Source organism: Belonocnema kinseyi, chromosome 8, assembly GCF_010883055.1.
Source record: "Belonocnema kinseyi isolate 2016_QV_RU_SX_M_011 chromosome 8, B_treatae_v1, whole genome shotgun sequence".
Lineage (NCBI taxonomy): Eukaryota > Metazoa > Arthropoda > Insecta > Hymenoptera > Cynipidae > Belonocnema > Belonocnema kinseyi.
The window spans coordinates 1261734-1280198 of NC_046664.1; the positions used below are offsets into that span (position 1 = coordinate 1261734).

Below are 18465 nucleotides of genomic sequence, written 5' to 3' on the forward strand. Positions count from 1 at the left end.
ATAATTCGCTGGATGTTAAACATAATAAATCAAATACATGTTGGTGTATCGAGAAAAAAAGTAGATATGATTTATTTCATTAATATCTGTCAGATATAATAATTTATTAATTTATTCGACTCATTTTAAATTTATTACTATATACTATTGTTATTAAAAATTGGTCTTTTCTCGAATTTTAATTGTTTACACTTTTAATATCAGGAAATAAACGAGAAGGAAGGTGAATGTGTGATTTACCTGTTTACCTAGCCTATTCTTAAGTTTCAATAAATTTATTGCAATCTCATTGTTTGGAACAAACTTGAATCTGTTGGGCAATCTGATTCTTTCTTTTAACTTACCTATTTCTAATGTTTTTGATTTTTATACTCTTTTTTATATTAATATGTATAGCCTGAAATAAATTTAAATATTTTCAACAAATTAGAATTTATTTATTTGGCAATTAAATAATAATAATTTTTAATCAAATAAATAAATGAAATAAATAAACAAGGATATTTTCTTTAAAAAAATGAAAAGTTTTTATGCTAAGTTGTACTGTTTGTATAGGTTTTCATGGTTATTTGTTATTGTTTCTAAACAATTTTTCATGAATTTTTCCCTGTTTCAAAGAATTTAACTTTTTCCTCTGTTTTGAAGAAACTTCCGCTTTTTCCCTTTTTCGTAGTTTTTGCTTAAATATGAACTGAATGAATACCCCCCCCCCCTTCCCAATCAAAATATTTTTGGTTAGAAGTTCATTCTTTTTAATTAAAATATTTTATATCGTATTTCTGCTGTTTAATTCATCTCGTAAAAAACTCTGCTATTTAGTTAAAAATTTATGTTAAATACGTTGGTAAAAAATTATTTTTTGTCGAAAATTGATTTAATTTTCGAAACAAAATTGGGAAATACCGGCTACCAACAAAATAATTTGACTTTCAACCAAATAGATGAATTTTCTATTAAGAAAAGTATATTTTTGACAAAAAATTGATCTGATCAAAATTTCAAAACAATATAGTTGAATCCTCAAGCAAGAAAGATTAATTTTTGATAAAGCAGTACATTTTTAACCATGAAATATGAATTTTCTGTCAAAACGGATGAATTTTCAAATCAAAAAGAACTATTTTCATCTAAAAAAGATTTCATTTTCACTTTTTGATATCAAAATATGAGTTTTTAACGAAAAGTAAATATTTTAATTTTCAACCAAAAACTGGTATTTTTAGCCAACGAAGATGCAATTTCTACTAAAATAGAAGAATTGTTAAATTAAAGAGACAAATTTTCAAACAAATGGTTAATTTTTTATGAAAACAATAGTCGAGATGATTTTTCAGAACGAAAATATGAATTTAATAAAAAAGTAAATTTTTTACGAAAATACAGTCAAACTTGGATTTAGTCACCCTCCATTTAATGTTTCCGAGGATTGACGGTGCGTGATAGGGATTGGTGAGATGAGCTGCGGGATGATATCCGGTGCTCACTAAAGCGCCACAAAACAGAGAGAAAGAGAGAGAAACAAGAAAGAGAAATAACGGGAGAGAGATAAAATAGTTCTGGGACTGCATATAATGTCACGTTCATTAAGAAAATAATCATTAATAATACAGGGCCACAAGATGAAATTGAGGTGGAGCATCTTTCAGCCTAGTTGACCTTTATGTTTTTGGGGTCACTGATCACGATCCCGGTATTCATATGACCCCATCAAGTCTAGATCAAGGTCAAATGAAGGTCAAACACCTTAACTTGATTGATGCATTTTTTTGATACCGGATTCTGAAAGAGCGGAAAATTTTACGTCCGAAAATTACGAAAGAGACAGTGAAACCGAGAGTAGCAAGGAAAATGACGAAGCAAAAGGAAGAAGCTCAGCTCAAGAAACTCAAGTACAGTACAAGTCCGATAACTTGCCGTCCAATAAGTGTACACTCCCCTTAAAACGTCATCACACGTACGACGCGCACACTAATTGTGATTCTCCCACTACGTGTGCTATTTTGCTCATGATTTGCGCCCATGACTTACGCATGCGCGTACGCAATATGGTGCCACCAGAGGTAGCACTCGGAATTACCGAGGATTTTCCCTTATATCCTAAGAATTCTAACGTGCACTAAAGTTGCATTATTTTACTAAAACCTTTTATTATAATTTAATACCTAGAAAAAACTGTACCCAAAACTTAGCGAGGGAAAATTGTTCAAATTCTTTTAATAAAAAAAGTTGGGCCAAATTGTGATGCCACAGGACCCTTTTTGGGTTTGAAAATTGGTGCGTTTTCAGCCTACTCTATCTACAACAAAGAAATTATCATGCTACATGAGTATGAAATTAAAAATTTCAAGAAAAGTAAATGAATCTTACTTACTTCGGAACTTCTTTCTGTCATCCAAGGTAAAAAGATAGACGCGTGACTATGCAGTTTAGGGTTAGCTCTGGATCTTGACAATGAAAAACACGGCCTAAGCGTCAATAATGAGAAAATATCTATAGCATACAAAAACAAGTTTCACACGTTCAAAAGTTCATACGCATTCCGGAAACTTTCTACAAATCAGTTTTTTGTATCAAAATGGAGAATTTGATATTGAATCTACTACTCTTCGCTTTTATATTTCTCAAATCCGTTCGTAAGTAGAATACAATATTAAAATACCAAATTAATTGAATATTCGAATATCTTACAACCAAATATCGCATGTATTCAAATATTATTTGTTTTTTCTTTAAAACAGTTGAAACATATGTTATCGTTGTACACGTGTCTTTTATACATCTTCGGCGTAATTATATATTCACAGATATAGTATCTTATTAATGGTTATAAAATCATTTTTTATGATATTTTTTTTATGAAACCAATTAAAATGCGTTACAAAGTGGATTTTTGAGTGGATTGCTACGTCGACTTTCACCTGAGATGCTAACATATATTACACCAAACCATGTAATTTGCGCAAGACAAATGTTTCAGGGTATTGGACGTGGATCAGAAGGGTGACCTTGAAAAGGACCTTGGCATTGACCTTCAAGGTTATTTCAAGGTCAAATTTTATTTTTCAAATAAAAACTCATATTTTTGACACTGACAATCGAAAGAACGCAGAATTTTACGTTCAGATATGTATCAAGGACATGTGATCCGATGGCCTTCGGGGTCATTCCAGGGTCGTGTGAACTCAAATAAGGTCTTCAATGTCACCATTCAGATCCTCGTCCAAGACTCTTGAAACTTTTGTCTGAAATATTTCTCTCGAAAACGCATATTTTCGGTGAGCAGCCGTCGACGCCTTGTTTGAGTGTATACGACCCTGGAATGACCCCCAAGGTCATCGGATCACAAAACCTTGATGCATATCTGAACGTAAAATTTTCCGTTTTTTCGATTGGCGGTGTCAAAAATAGGGGTTCTATTTAAAAAATAAAAGATGACCTTGAAATAAACTAGAGGTCAACTTCAAGGTCAGCTTCAAGGCTACTATTCAGACACTCGTCCAAAACTTGGAAACTTTTGTCAGAAATACTTCTCTCGAAAACGCATATTTTCGCTAATCAGCCGTCTAGATTTGCCGTATTAAAAATAGGGGTTTTCATTTGAAAAATAAAAGTTAACCTTAAAATAACCTTAAAGGTTAACGCCGAGATCAGTTTCAAGGCCACCTTGGTTTTCAAGGTGAACAAAGAAAAGCGGAGTGGGCTACAATGAGTTAGTTCCCACCCACCGTCAACCCAAAAATCGGCGCTATAAAAGACATTCGCTGTATTTACAATTTTATTTTGTTTAGGTTATGTGTGTTTTTCACCTGCAATTTGAAGCCAATGAATTTTGCTTAAAATTATCAAATTAAGAAGCTTAAAAAATTTTAAATGTGCTAGTGTTTTTCGCCGGAAATTAAAATTGGTATAAAACATTATTGGACTTAAAAGGAAGATACACAAAAATTTAACAAAATTGTGGGTCATGTTAGCGGATTACACCAGGAATTAGTATTTTTGGGAAAAAACTTTATACGTCAAAAAAATTAGAATTTTTGGAAGAATTTGAATAAATAGTAAACACAACAAAAAATATAGATAAAATAAGAAAACATTTTTTTAGCGTATTTAAATTTTTTTACAGTTTCTGTTTGTCTAAATAGCACAAAAAGTCGGTAAAGATTTCGCAAAACTGGGAATGCTGACTTGGGAATATTCCATTGAGAAATTAGGGCAAGATTGGTTCAACCAATAAAATGTCTGCTTTTGAGGAATATTGCGCAACAAGGTTGAGGAGAGTCTGAAAGATTTATAAAACCTAATTCGATGCGCAGTAGTGTTATAAGGCCCTTACAGCTGCGCAGTAGTTTTCAACGCTCTCTTGACATACTTGCGGATATACTCACTATATTAATTTGTCATATTTGCAAAAAAATTGAAATTTGAAAAAAAGACAATTTTAACCATAGAATACTTTTGCGCACTTAATTAAGTTATATAAATCGTCCAAACCTACTACACGATTTTTTAATATTCTTATCATTTATGATTGAGAAAGTATTAGAATTGTATGAAATTTAACATCACACTTTTTCAATGGATCTCCACGTTTCGAGACCCCCTGAATCCGAAAATCAGGTTTTCACGATGGCGCCTGTCTGTCTGTCCGTCCAGCCGTCCGTTCGTAAACACGATAACTTTCGAAAAAATGAACGAATCAAATTCATTTTTGGCACACTTTTTTTAGGTCCTAAAAGAAAGGACGAGTTCATGAACCAGCCATTTTTGATAAAAATTCAAAAAGTGAGCGCATTTTGAAAATTTTTGAGACAACTTTTTTCTGAATTTGAAAATTCTATGTACGGAAATTTATAGTATTAAAAAGAGAAAACAATTTATCCTTATGAGTTTTTCGATAAAAACAAAATTCTCAGAGTTATAGCGTTTTCAAAATTTGTTTAATCAACAGAAAATCAAAATTTGAAGCCGAAAAACGCACGATATGAAAAAAAGTCAAGAAAAGAAAAACATTTATTTTTGAAAGCCCTACAGCATTATCATAACCAATTTTTGGATTTTCTTCAAAAATCGAAAATTCAAATTTCGATTGCACAAAAAATAATGAAAAATAAAAAATTCCATTTTGTGGACAAACTATGTAGGACACGAAAAAAGATGAATAAACAAAAATGGTTATCCCAAAAAAGATCTACAATTTCGTTAAGAATAACTTCTTGATAGGACTCGTACTTTTTGTTTTATTTTTGAAAATAACGTTGAAAAAACTACAATAAAATAAAATGTATGGAAAAACGACGAAAGTTACGAGAAAAAAATCCAACAAAACCTGTTAAAAAATTTCTGTCGGAAAACGAGCGCGCAGCGCGAGTGTCACGATGAGAATGTATACCTCAAAGCCTACAGAGCTTTGAGAAACTTAATCTTTGACTATACTTAATTAAGTAGAAAATTCAGAATATCAAGACGCATATAAATATTGCCATATAAAAGACATCATTTTGATGAAGTTTTTTTCAAGCATTCCAAATGCAAAGAATAAATATTCGAGCGCGAAGCGCGAGGTAACTTATTATCGAGCGCGAAGCGCGAGATTCGACTGTCGTGCGCCCTAAGCGAAAAGTATATTAGTCCTAAAATGTTATTTCTTCTTGCAGAATTAATGAATAAACAACCGGCATCTCATCCATATAAGACAGTAAAAATTATGGGTGTGACATATGAAGAGAAACAAAAAGAAGGCGGTAATTATTAATTTAAAGCTAATATTTTTGACATTTCAAGCCCCCTTATTTACGATTATTTTTTAGTATACAGATCTTCTAGGGAGACTTGAGATACGTCCTTCTTGTGTTTTGAGGACACGGAGCGACCCAAGGATAACACCTTTCTGTAGCCTTCTTGCAAGTACCTTTGCATATTTTCGGGACGCGGTTATGTCTTTGAGATTACAAAAAAGCGACAGTTTCGTATGTCCGAGAGCACCGATCACAAGGACAATTACTTTAACTGATTAATTTGAGATTATATGTATATTAATTAATACACTTTTCAGAGAGTACCAATAATAATGTTGCAAAGACAAAACATTAAATTTTCAACATTGACGTGAATAAATATTGTAAGCCATGAAAATAGTAAATTTAAATTAAATTGTCGTTTTAGTAACATTTATAATGATTATTGAAAATTAAAACTCACGCTTACTTAAACTAATATATAAAAATTTAAATTTCTTTTTAAAGTTAAAAAATAATTTACTTTCTTTCATCATAAGACATTTATAAAAATTAATTATGCTATAGAAAATATCTATTGTTGCAAATATTTTAAATATTTATAACGCTTTATATTATTAAGAATAGGATTTATAGAACCTTTAGAGATAAAATAACGAATTTAAACTGTTTTTTAAATGTTTGATGACAACTTTAATGAATTCTTTTGTCAATATTATTGAAAATTCATGTTACCAATAATATGCGTTAAGAAATATTTAATGCATATTTTCGATAACATTTTTACTCTATACATCTCCCTGAAATTTAAAATATTTCTTATGGTGCAACCCTTTTTGTAAATTATTTTAAAATTGAACAAAAAAGATTACGATCATTAAAAAAAAATTTTTTCCAATTTTTTTTATAACAACATTATGAATTATTAAATTATTATTATTGAAAATTCATGTGAAAATTAAGGTTAAAAAAATAGTTAAATTGCACATTTTAACTCATTATTTCGTTGACATTTTTCTTATGGTGGAACACTTTTCTTCAATTATTTTTAAAATTAATCAAAAATATTGCGATCTTTAAAAATAATTGTCATGAATATAAACCATATGCAGATTTTTTGATAACATTTTTAATACACTATTTTTTAATATTGTTGAAAATTTATATTACCAATAATTTACGTTTGAAAAAAAACAGTTTAATTGTAATTTTAGTCTGAACAAAAAAATAATTTGCGTTAAAATCGCTTAATCGCATATTTTTATACTGACATTAAATAGTTTGATTATTGGTGACCATGTTTGAAGTTGTTTTTTTTTAATCCAGAAATTTCTCAAATTTTGTTCCTCGACTTCAATAAATATAAATTTAAAATTGTATCACAAAGTCCTTCAATTCTTATCTTTAATTCGACTCTATAAAACCGCTGTCGGCCCCAAATACGCTTGGACATTTTTAGTCATAACTTAGAAATCCGGAAAGATTTGTAAAAAATTTGTTAGCTTAAATTCAAGGTGAGCGGTTAAATACTATGTGGCATAAGATTAAAAACTTCGTAAAAAATTAATATTATAGTAATTTTGTTTTCGAAGTTATTAATCTAAATAGACACTTCACAATCTTTATACCCTGCTTCTCACCGTTCCTTTTTCAGTTTAAACTGTTCTAATTTTAGTTACATAGATTTATGTATTTTTAAGCGTTGGATATGTTCCCCATTAATTCTTGGGAAAATTTGAGCATTTTTAAATATTTAAAAAAAGTTTATGGAGATTTCCGTAAATAATAAGTATTTTGACAAACTTTTAGGGGATGTTCCACAAATTTTGGGGAGTTTGGTTAATATTCCACGCGGATGTATTATTATATGGCCCCTACTAGTATTCGATCAGGCCCCGATTGGGATAAGTCGGGTCACCTGACTAGCCCCCGACTAATCTACCGTGACGCTACTGGTCGGAGGCTAGTCAGATGACCCGACTAGCCCCCGACTTTAAGTGGGGTTGAATGGTCGGGAACTAGACTAGTTCCCCATTTGAATTTCTACACGGGGTTCAAACTTTGAGTGATTATTTATGACGAAGGGGAGGGTTGAAAAGTCTTGGATAAGGACTGGCGTAGTTTTAGTGTCTACAGAAAAATATATCATTAACCGCCGTTGCTCTAGTTTTCAATATATTATATAAGTTTTTTCATCTGATACAAATTCGCTGACATTAAAAACGAAATTTTCATCTAATTGTACAATTATTCTTAGAATCATAATTTACTACAATTAAATATTTCTAATTTAATACATTTTTGAATTTTTTGAATATCTAGTAACTAAATTTTCTTTACAGACGAGGATCCATTCCTTCCAACTCTGGATGATGTTGTGATTCGCGTACTCGACTTAACATTTCCAGTCCTTTTGGGAAGAGTTCAGATAATTGGTCCAAGTGGAAGGTCTGACTATGTTAGTCCGAAAGGTAACATAAAAATTAACATAAAATTTTTTTAAATCAGAGAATTTTGACTAAAACGCTTTCTTGTTTTCTTCTTTCTAATTGTGCAGTGTTTTATAGAGGAAAATTCACAGGTGGTCAAAATGAGTTAACCCCTAAACCCCTTGCCAGGTTTAGATTCCAATTTTGAATGTTAGCTTCTCAAGTGGAAAAAAATCTTCCTGAGAATCTGTATTCGGATCTTGACCCAAATATATTTTATACACGCGAAGTAAAGCTCCTACAGAGGCACCTGTTATTGCCAACAGGTTTAATTTTGAGTGCAAATAATTGTTTTACAGTAAAAAAGAATTGTTGGGATGGTAAAAAAAATATAATTTAATTTGTTGGAAAATTATTAGCAGACTGACAATTTACAGTACAATTTAGTAGTTCTAAGTTGAAGATATTATGAAGCTTTAAAATTCTAAATGACTTATGTTTTTCTTGCTGATTCAGGTAAGGTGTTCTTCCCTATAACAGGTGACATTCTAAGACGTGATGGCCGTTTTATTGGAATATACGAGAATTACGTTGGATTTCACCCGATTCATCCAATAAGTGGTAATTTGAAAACTAAAATATAATCTAAACTGAGTATATAACAGAATTCTGTTAAAGAGCTTGAAAACAATATTTCAGAATATTTTTGTGGTTCAAAAACTTTAAAATATCATAAAACGTATGGAAGATAAAATGTATGGATCGTTCTCGCCTTTTCTTGAGATGTCTTGATAGAGTGTGGCACTAAGAAAATCATAAGTGAGGATAAAAAAAATGTTCGGAAGCACATTTTGAGGAAAGGTGAGGGCGAATCCATAAATAAGCACCCCCCCGTGTCTTACACTTTTTTTCCAACAAAAAATACTTACCCAAATATTGCAATTAGCACATAGAAGGAATGACTGAGACACTTTTTAGAAATTCCAAAATATTAAATACAGTTTACATAACTGCCTCAAATTTTAAACACTGTTGATTACTGATGTTTATAAGGAAAAATAATTACATTTCATAGAATATTAAAAATTTTTCAACGTCTTGAGGTAATGTGTTAGTATGTTTTAATTGAAATTTAGAGCCAATTGTTTTTGTTTAAAGTAATTAAATTCACAAGCTGAAGCAATTGTTTAAACAATTTCTTTTTATGTAATTTTTTGCCACCAAACCGTAAAAAGTTATTATTTTCTGAAATTGATGACGTAGTTAATGAATGTTACAAGCGATATTTTTCGTGAAAGACATTTTGCAATTATTTAAACAATTAAAATCAGGAATATCTTTAACGTGATTGCACGGAGAAAAATGGATATTTGAATGTAGATGTTCAGAAGGTGAGATTGGTACAGCTAACATGCAGATATTTATGCCAAAGATCTACTATCTTTTTGAGATGTTAATTGTGAAAATATCTTTTATTTGAAACTGAAATACATTTCGATGTGAAAATCGTCAGTGCGCATGAGTATCGTGCATTGGAATTTCCTATACACTGTTATTTTCCCGTGCGCAGTTTCTTCACCCCCCACCTCAGTCCCCATACGGTCTCTACAGGCAAGCCCGCGTCAGTGCCTGACGAGTTGAAAAAAGAGTCCCGAAGATCACTCTTTGGTTTGAAATAAGGATTTTAGCATGAACTCATAAAAATGTGGACAACTTTTTAGATATAATATTCTAAACGTAAAACTAATTCATAAATGTCAGAAAAGTAATACACTAATTGCAAAAAATTTAAGGAACAAAAAATTTTTCCGATTTTTTAGTGATATTTCAGAATGCTGTACCTTAGTAAAAATGTTCATATCAATGTCTTAATGAAAGTATTTTTAAGCTAGAAGTTTCTAGTTTTGAGATCTTTTTCCAAAAAAAAAATGTCGGCTCTACAGTTTCCGCGCATTTTAAACAAGCAGTCTGAGAAAAAGTTTCAATTTTTTTTCAAGTCCATGAGCTTGTAAAAACATTTCAACTAAGCTATGATTTGAACCGGATAGCTTCTTTATTCAGCTTCAACTTTCCATTTTTAAAACCTCGGTACGACCATTTTTTACTGAGATATCAAACTCAAAATAAAAAGGACCCTTTTTTCTTTGATCAATGGCTGAATTTTTAATCCTTATGAAATGAGTTATGTCAAGTGTGCCTTTTACAGCTGAATAATCCCCCAAAAACCCTGCAAAATTACATTTCAACCTAACAAACCGCTTCCCTATTTTTTTTTAGCAAATATTTTCTTTTCTTTAGTGTCACTGCGAATTTGTCAATCGACAAAGGAATGGAACATGACTAAGAAAATACATTCTACACTTGAGAAATATTACTCTTGATTCTATTATATTGATTTTGAGTTGAAAAAATCGTATGTCTACAACAATACGGAAAAAACACTGCAATGCGTGACGCATTGTGACTTTTTGAATTGCGCAAATCAGCATCGTGTGAACCATTTCGAATTGGGATTCAAAATATTGCGTGATATACTAGACTGAGATTATTCATTCGCAGCTTACTCAAAATTATTTTTTATATCCTCCATCGATTTTTCGATTATACAGGGTGGACACGCTGGGGCTTACATACATGGCGAGTTGAATACTACCCGAATTGCACAGCAGCAGGGGAGAAGCCATTATACAGGGGTATTTTCATATTTCGCGCCTTTAAAGTTGCATTCGGATCGGCCAAGGCCGTGCAGCCATTCTATAATGTTATTGGCACAGAAAAAAAATGACGTTTACTTCTCAGTTCACATGTCTCACTTCATTATAAATAAACACTTTTATTGTATGTAATTACTATATAACATAACCTATATTGTTTTGACACTTGTATCCGTTTGAAGTTTCGAACGCAACCATGGAAACTATTGTAAACTTGATCCGAAGATGCACGGACTTGACCGAATGGCCGATCCGAATGAAACTTTAAAGGCGCGAAATATGAAAATAGCCCTGTATAATGGCTTCTCCTCTGCTGCTGTGCAATTCGGGTAGCATTCAACTCGCCATGTATGTAAGCCCCAGCGTGTCCACCCTGTATATGAACATTGAAGTTTAATTTCAAATTTACAAATGAGTTTTCAGTTACTTCCTTAAATAATCAAGAATAAATAAACTCCTCAATTATTCAAATCTGTTATTTGACATAATCATCATGTAATATTTTGGATATTTTAGTGGAACATTTTGGATGTTGCTTACTAATATTGCTGTATCATAGTAAAACATCAAATATTTTTACCGTAAACACCTAGATATTAGGTTTAAACATCTATTTTTTTCCGCTTGTAAGGAAAAATTGGTTTAAAAAAAGAATATGGTTGAAAATATTAGCGTGTAAGTTCCGATATAAAAAATACTAAATAATAAGCGACATAGTTTAAGAGATTCAAAAAAATTAAAGTTTCTTGAAATCTTGATTAATTATTTAAATAATTGTAGACTGTCTTTAACAAAAAATATCGTTCAACGATAATTAGCTTTGTCAGTATTTTCATAATATAGTTACTACACTGGAACCTGGATTGAATAACTGTTTTGGGCATGGACCACAATTGGCCTTGAAGCTATTTCCAGGTCCTCCAAACGTAAACACTCAGGACCATGTGAATCATTACTAATTCAAATGGCTTCTCTCTCACCACGAGACTGCGGGGTGATCTGTTTTAGAAATTAGTGAATTCGAGGTAACTAAATCCAGGTTCCAGTGAATTAAAAATTTAAATAAGACACAATTGTTTAAAAAAGTGTTTATTTTCAAGTAATTGCCAAATAATATTGAAAAATACATTAATCTAAGAACTATTATTACAGAATCAAAATATCCGAGACATGTGTTGAGGAACGTAGTAATTGGTGGAAAAACATATGAAGTTGGTGCACGTCCAGAAATTATGGGACCTCCAGGATTTCCGACACGTCCAGGAGGTAATTAGAAATTGCAAACGTCTATGTTGGCATATCTCCATAAAAGGTTTAAAAAATAAGTTTTTGAAAGTTCTTTCCTAGTTTATTTTTAGGCTACATATATCATTTCGAAATTCTTACATAGGGTAGACGTGGTATGTTTTTACGCGAGGCAATTTGTCACGTTGGCTTCATTTAAAAAAGTAATAACTAGAGAGCAGCACTAATCATTTCCAAAACTTTTCTATGTATGCCAACTCTTGATATGTTAAAAGTGTCGCGATTGCATCAGCCGTGCTGACAGAAAATCAAGTTAAATATTATCTTCTGCAGTGAGTTAAATATAACTTTCTCAATTTTGACGAACAAGATATTAAGTATATTTTTCAGGAATGAAAGAACTTTTTATTATATTAAATATGTACTTTTAACCCTGAAAAGTATCTTCTAATTAATTCGTAAGTGATCAGTAAATTTTTTCACAACTGTTTCCCTTTATAACAGAAACGTTCCACATTTATATTAATGAAAACAAACATTTGCACAGAACTGTTGAGGGTTCACTTGAAACTTTGCGTATCAGAGTCTTCTTAATTGTCAAATAGAGAGAAAAAAATCTTTGGAAAAAATGTGTGACAACGTGCTCCGGTTTACCCTTCCTATAATTAACTCATAAGGGCGTCATCAAAAATAAGATTTTTTTTGGTGCAGTAGAAATCACTCTTCTAAACTTCTGTACTTCCAAAAGAGGAATTGCAAAACGGAGGATAAGTCTAAACTTTTTGCCTGCAAATTGTGATAATGTAGGAATGTAGGAACGTAGGAGCAGAACATTTTTTAATGGATATTTTCTTCATTATCATATCATTATACTATTATTTTTCCACTTTTGAGTGCATATTTCCGCGAACTTATTTTCGTCTATCCAAAACAGTGAAGAGGAATATGTTTTATTACAAGTGATCTTCAAAGCTATTCGCAAAATTGTTCACTGATAAGCAGTGCGCAGGAATATGTACTTAACTATGCAAATATGAAACATGTTTTAAGTAGTTTATAATATGTTTACAATGAAAAAAATATTTTAAAAAAATTTTAGATTTCTACATTATTCAACTCTCTGACGGCAGTAAGATTGTTTCCTGGAGCAACGTCATTGCCTCAAACAGAATCAGCATTTGCAAGATAGTTAGATTGATTCTTGGTTTGTCAATTACAATCTTTAATTTTCTGCAAGATATATCAAGATTACTTAATCATGACTCACAATATCCGTTTCACACAATATTTTTCGCAAAATTTGCCTCCCTTGGAAGTACAAAAGTTTAGAAGAATATTTTTATTTATCAATGTCTTAGCCAATGTTTCAGCAACATAGCGATCTGATTCTGAGTTGCAATATTTGAGCAACACTTTGCGCACATTTTTCACACATATAAACTGAGCAAAATTTCAATATTCGTTTAAAATTAAATATTCTAGTAATATTTCTGAACATTACATGTTATAAGATGAAGTTCTTTAAGTGCGGGTTTTTCAGATTGCAACCAATCAGTTCATTAAGGCCATGAGTGAAGGTTAGGGTTATTTTCACAACTTCGACTGTGCATGGCTTTAAAGTTACGAATTTGTGATAATTTTGCACATCCAAACGCACTGATCGCAATGACAATTACTTTAACTGAATAGTTTTGGTACAGTCCTTTGCAACTCCTTTTTAAGGACCTGAGAGATTTCCTGCTTGAAGTCTGGGTGAAGGCTATCAGGCCTCGAGTGTGCAACGGAGACTGCTGTCGGAAAATCGTAGATCCAGAAAGTTTGGCACTTCTCGTTTTGGACAATTGACTTCCTCTCCCTCGGAGTGTTCAGCACGGCAGAGACGCGACAGTAAGAGCGACACAAGGATGTTAGTAAAACCAAACTTAGAGCCGCATTATCTCCGTAGAGATACGTTCCCACGTGGGTAGACACTCAGATAGTATGTGTTCTAGATATTCAGCGTTTGTATAACACGCTCTGCATCTATCGCTGGGAATTTCTTGACAGGGCCGTGTGAAGGTAGGTTATCCACCTTTCTGGCTCTTTGAGGAGCGTTAATGAAAATGAGTTACAGTTAGTGAGACTAAATAATATTGAAAATCGTCATTTGTTTTCCATATGCTTGTGTCTCGCTTACTCTAATTTCTTTACATTTGCACCTCTCAAGAAGTGAGAAAGACAGATAACTTGCATGTGACATCGGATCTGCTGCTTGTTACAAAATGCGCTCATGCTATACTAAGGTGGGAATGACTCCATCCTGGCAATTGAAAATGAATCCCTCTGTACCTGAATGAAGCCGTGATGATCTGAGAAAAGCAAAAGTTTTTTCCTTCGAGAAGGATTGTTTTTCTTCATTGTCATACAATTTTCCATGTTAAAATTCATGATAAGGGTTTCAGCCGTCTGCTCTGCGGCTTTATAAAGGAAAGCTTCCTTTGCCACTCATCTCGTGGTACCTTACCACTTTTAGAGGATGATATCTGCCATTTGCAACGATGTAAGTTGTGCTTAGAACCATGCGTTTATCAAGACATTTGAGATTCAGAAGTCTGCGACAGCCATTCTCTGTCCATTGAATCACCCCAAACGAAGAGGTTAGAACCGGTATGGCAATCATGTTAGTCGCAGATACCTTGTTTAACGCTCTCAGATTCAAAGTACAAACCTGTCGTAGAAGATGCTTGTATCTGCTTCGCAGAGACTCCTTTACTGAGGTTATGTCCTAAATGTGGCTGTGAGGCACGTTCAGACATGCGCAGGTCACTCTAGTTCCAGTGTCAGGATGTCTAATCAAACTTATATCCACAAGCTTAGGGTCCTGGGGAACGCCAACAATCTTTTTTTTGTTCGGATATATTTCGGCACACTTGTCCAATCTAAAGTTCATACCAACCTCTCCTGTGTCTTCTCTATGATAGTAGAATAAGTGTGATGCAAAAAAGCAGAGGGTTCATCGTATCACTTTGAAGGATGCCCTTCTGTAAGGTGGCATTGTTAAATGTCACACGATAATTTTCAATACAGGCCATTTGCAGGACGCGCTGATGGGATGATGCGTCTTTGCAGACACACCTGTTGATTAACAGGTTCTGTAGGCAGACTGCTACACCTTTATGAACCCACTTTGTTTGTAAATCTCTTTCTGCACAGGCTCAATTCTTTGAACTATCAACCGTACAATACAGAGACCTCTGTCGTACAAACATAAAAAACCACTGGTACCAGGCTTTTAAAATAATATTCTATGTAAAGATCTTATACAGTGTATGCACACAAGTTACTGACCTGTAATTCTCAAAGTTAGGCAAGTTATCTTTTTTCGGCAGGAGTATAGGGCGACCTAAGACAAGCCACTACGGAATGGGAATTTTAGACTTTAAATATGAGGTGAATATGCGGGCCAGATGTTGGTGTGTAAAAGTAAACTTGTTTCATCAGAAGCTCTCGGTACCATCTAGTCCCACAGCAGAAAAATATCAGTATCGCTCTAATTCTCCGTACATTATGCATATGTTTTTTTCATCTGATATGAAATTTTGGGTATTCACAACAGAATGCTCAATACAATTTTACAATTATTATTAAAATCAAAATTTAGTACAATTCAGTATTTTTAAGCTATTGGGAAATTAAGATCAGTATGACATATTAATGGATTTTTTTGAATATCTAGTAATTATATTTACTATATTTATCATTGCAGACCCAGATCCAATGTTCCCTCGTGCGGGTGATTACATGCGCCGTGCACATGATTTATTTCTTGTAGCAGTTTGGCATTACTATACACAACTTCAAATATATAAGTGGGTTGATACGAAAGGTAACTCAAAATTAACATCTAATTTTGTTAACGTTAGAGAATTCTGACTTCTCTCTAAATATGGATTAGTGAGACATTTACTGATTGATATAGTAGATAGACGTGCTACTGATAAAACAGTAATTCCAGACTTATTCACTTATCAATTTAGTAACAACATTGTGATATGCTCCAACTCTTATAAAAAGTATTAACTTCACGAGTTGGTAAATAACAGTCAAATCTTGAAAGTAAAATAATAAATGACCTTACTTGTCATTTAGAAACAGCGAAGTTTTCAAACAATTTTAATATTCAATCACATTTATGGGTCTTAAGCATTTACATTAATTATTTTATTGAATCTACTAAAAGCGTTTATAAGTATGACTGCTAAATTGACATGATGCGAAGCTACAAACTTTTAAAATTATTTACTCAATTGAATGAGTAAGTAGCTTTTTCAGTGACATTTCACTGGTTCAAATGTAGAGAGTTGAACGCCTTCTTTTTTCTAATTCTGAAGTATTTTATATACATAGGTGGATTCATAAATCGATAAATGAAAAAACCTCCTTCCCTTAGAATTTTGATACTTAGCTTCTCAAGGGGAAAAAACCTTCTTCTGAATCCGTCCTTTAGAATTTTTTGATCTATTGAATATTTGTTGGGATAATTTAAAAAATAGTTTTTCATTTGTTGGACAATGATTAGTAGACTCACAATTTTATAGTAAAAATTAATAGTTCTAAGTTAGCGATATTTTTAAGCTTTAAAATTTTAAATGACAATATACTCTTGTTAATTGTTTAGGTAAAGAAGTCAAACCTGAAAACGATAATATATTAGAGCGTGGCAAGAATAAGATTGGAATCTATGATTATTATTATGGATTTCGTCCGATTCATATGAAAGAAGATTTTCCTCCAGCCAAAGCTTCCTCGTCCAGACGGTAATTTGAAAGCTAAAATACAATAATTTAAAGCGAGTACGTTATAGAATTGTACCTAAATCGTCTAGATTTCTTAATCGTTGGTGTAATTGGTAAAATTTTTCTCATTACGACATCCTGTGTCCGTGTCGTTCTAATGTCTTTACGATATTGTAAAGACATCGTCAGATCATGAGACGTTTTGATAATATGGAAAGACGCCTTAACGACATGGACATAGGATATCTCAAAGTTATCGTAAAGATGTCGTAACGATGTCGTGAAGGTGTTGCCAAATTTTGTCCCCACTCGGTACTTTCTCTTCTTTTTCGTCCTCTTCGCCCTTCCCATCAAACACTTCTCTTCCTCTACTGACATTTCCTCACAACTACTTGCCCTCTTCAACAACTATTTTTCCTTCCCTACTCACGAAAACTATCGAACTGACCCTTTGCCTAGCTTGCCATCACTACCCACCCATATTTTCAATCTTTTCCTCACTTTTTCTCCCCTCATTCCCCGTCTTCGAAAATCATGCGACGGACGGAATTCCCAAAAAATATAAGTGTTTCTTCGGGAGACAACGACATCCTAAGAAGTTACCATAAATGGAACGATATAGTTAATTTATTGCCTTAATGGTATGCTTGTCTGCTTTGCACAACTAGTATGAAATGATACCTATTTAGTATGAGTTTTGACATAAGATTTGTTCTATAGTTTAAAATAATATCTAAAATTATGTAGGTTTCCAGTTGCCACCCCGTCGAAATAAGGAAGATCGACTGTTCACGTCATTGCTCAACATAATATGAGGTGTGATGTTGCACACAACTATTGACGTAAAATAAAAACTTATCAAACAATGTTCAAGTGATTTATAATAAATAAAGAGTTTTAGCATTGGCATACGTTTTCTTTCACTCATATAATCACATCTTAATCACTCTTTCTTCATCCTCTGTTAAATCTAGAATGGACCTTCTGTTCGAGAGCGCTAATCTTCCAATTCGGAACGTAGCACACTGGGACCTAAGATTAGTTACCACGGATTAATTAATTTCTAGAAATTACTGCCCGCAGTTACTTTACGCGAAAAAATTTGAGTCCTCTGACTTATACGTCAGTAAAAAAATGTAATAGTTTTTCGAGACCATGAACTTTAGAGCCTAGTTTCTTTCTCAATACAAAATAATAGAAAGAACTTAAAGAAATTCACTAAGGTACTTTAAATATTTCTCAAACAATTTTCGTTGGAAAATTTAGACAATATAACAAACGGTTTTTCACAGATATAATAATACTATATTCAGTTTAAATAAAGATAATGAATTAATTATTTAACTGTTAGACTGTTATTTGAACGATCAATAATTATTTGAGATTTTCGAAAATTATTACATTTTTTTCATAAAGCGGGATTCCTTTCTTCTAAAACATTACTGATAGTCTAGGCAACTGTTTCGAATTTACGTCACTTCATTGTTTTCATTAGAACTGAAAAATAATAAATTTTCAATGGGAATTGCTATCTGAATTCACTAGACTTTCAAGATGACCGGCAGCA

General features: G+C 32.4%; 1 protein-coding gene across 1 annotated transcript in view; it reads left to right on the forward strand.

The window, feature by feature from the left end:
• The window catches only part of LOC117179027, a 30759-nt gene extending 13006 nt beyond the window's left edge, over nucleotides 1-17753 (forward strand). Inside the window, exons 2-8 of the mRNA XM_033370649.1 lie at nucleotides 5655-5741; nucleotides 8078-8206; nucleotides 8681-8785; nucleotides 12031-12144; nucleotides 15869-15988; nucleotides 16781-16919; nucleotides 17646-17753. Coding sequence (XP_033226540.1) covers nucleotides 5660-5741; nucleotides 8078-8206; nucleotides 8681-8785; nucleotides 12031-12144; nucleotides 15869-15988; nucleotides 16781-16919; nucleotides 17646-17673 — 717 coding nt within the window. The 5' untranslated portion in view covers nucleotides 5655-5659 and the 3' untranslated portion in view covers nucleotides 17674-17753. The remainder of the gene's footprint in view (nucleotides 1-5654; nucleotides 5742-8077; nucleotides 8207-8680; nucleotides 8786-12030; nucleotides 12145-15868; nucleotides 15989-16780; nucleotides 16920-17645) is intronic.
• The last annotated feature ends 712 nt before the right edge of the window (nucleotides 17754-18465 follow it).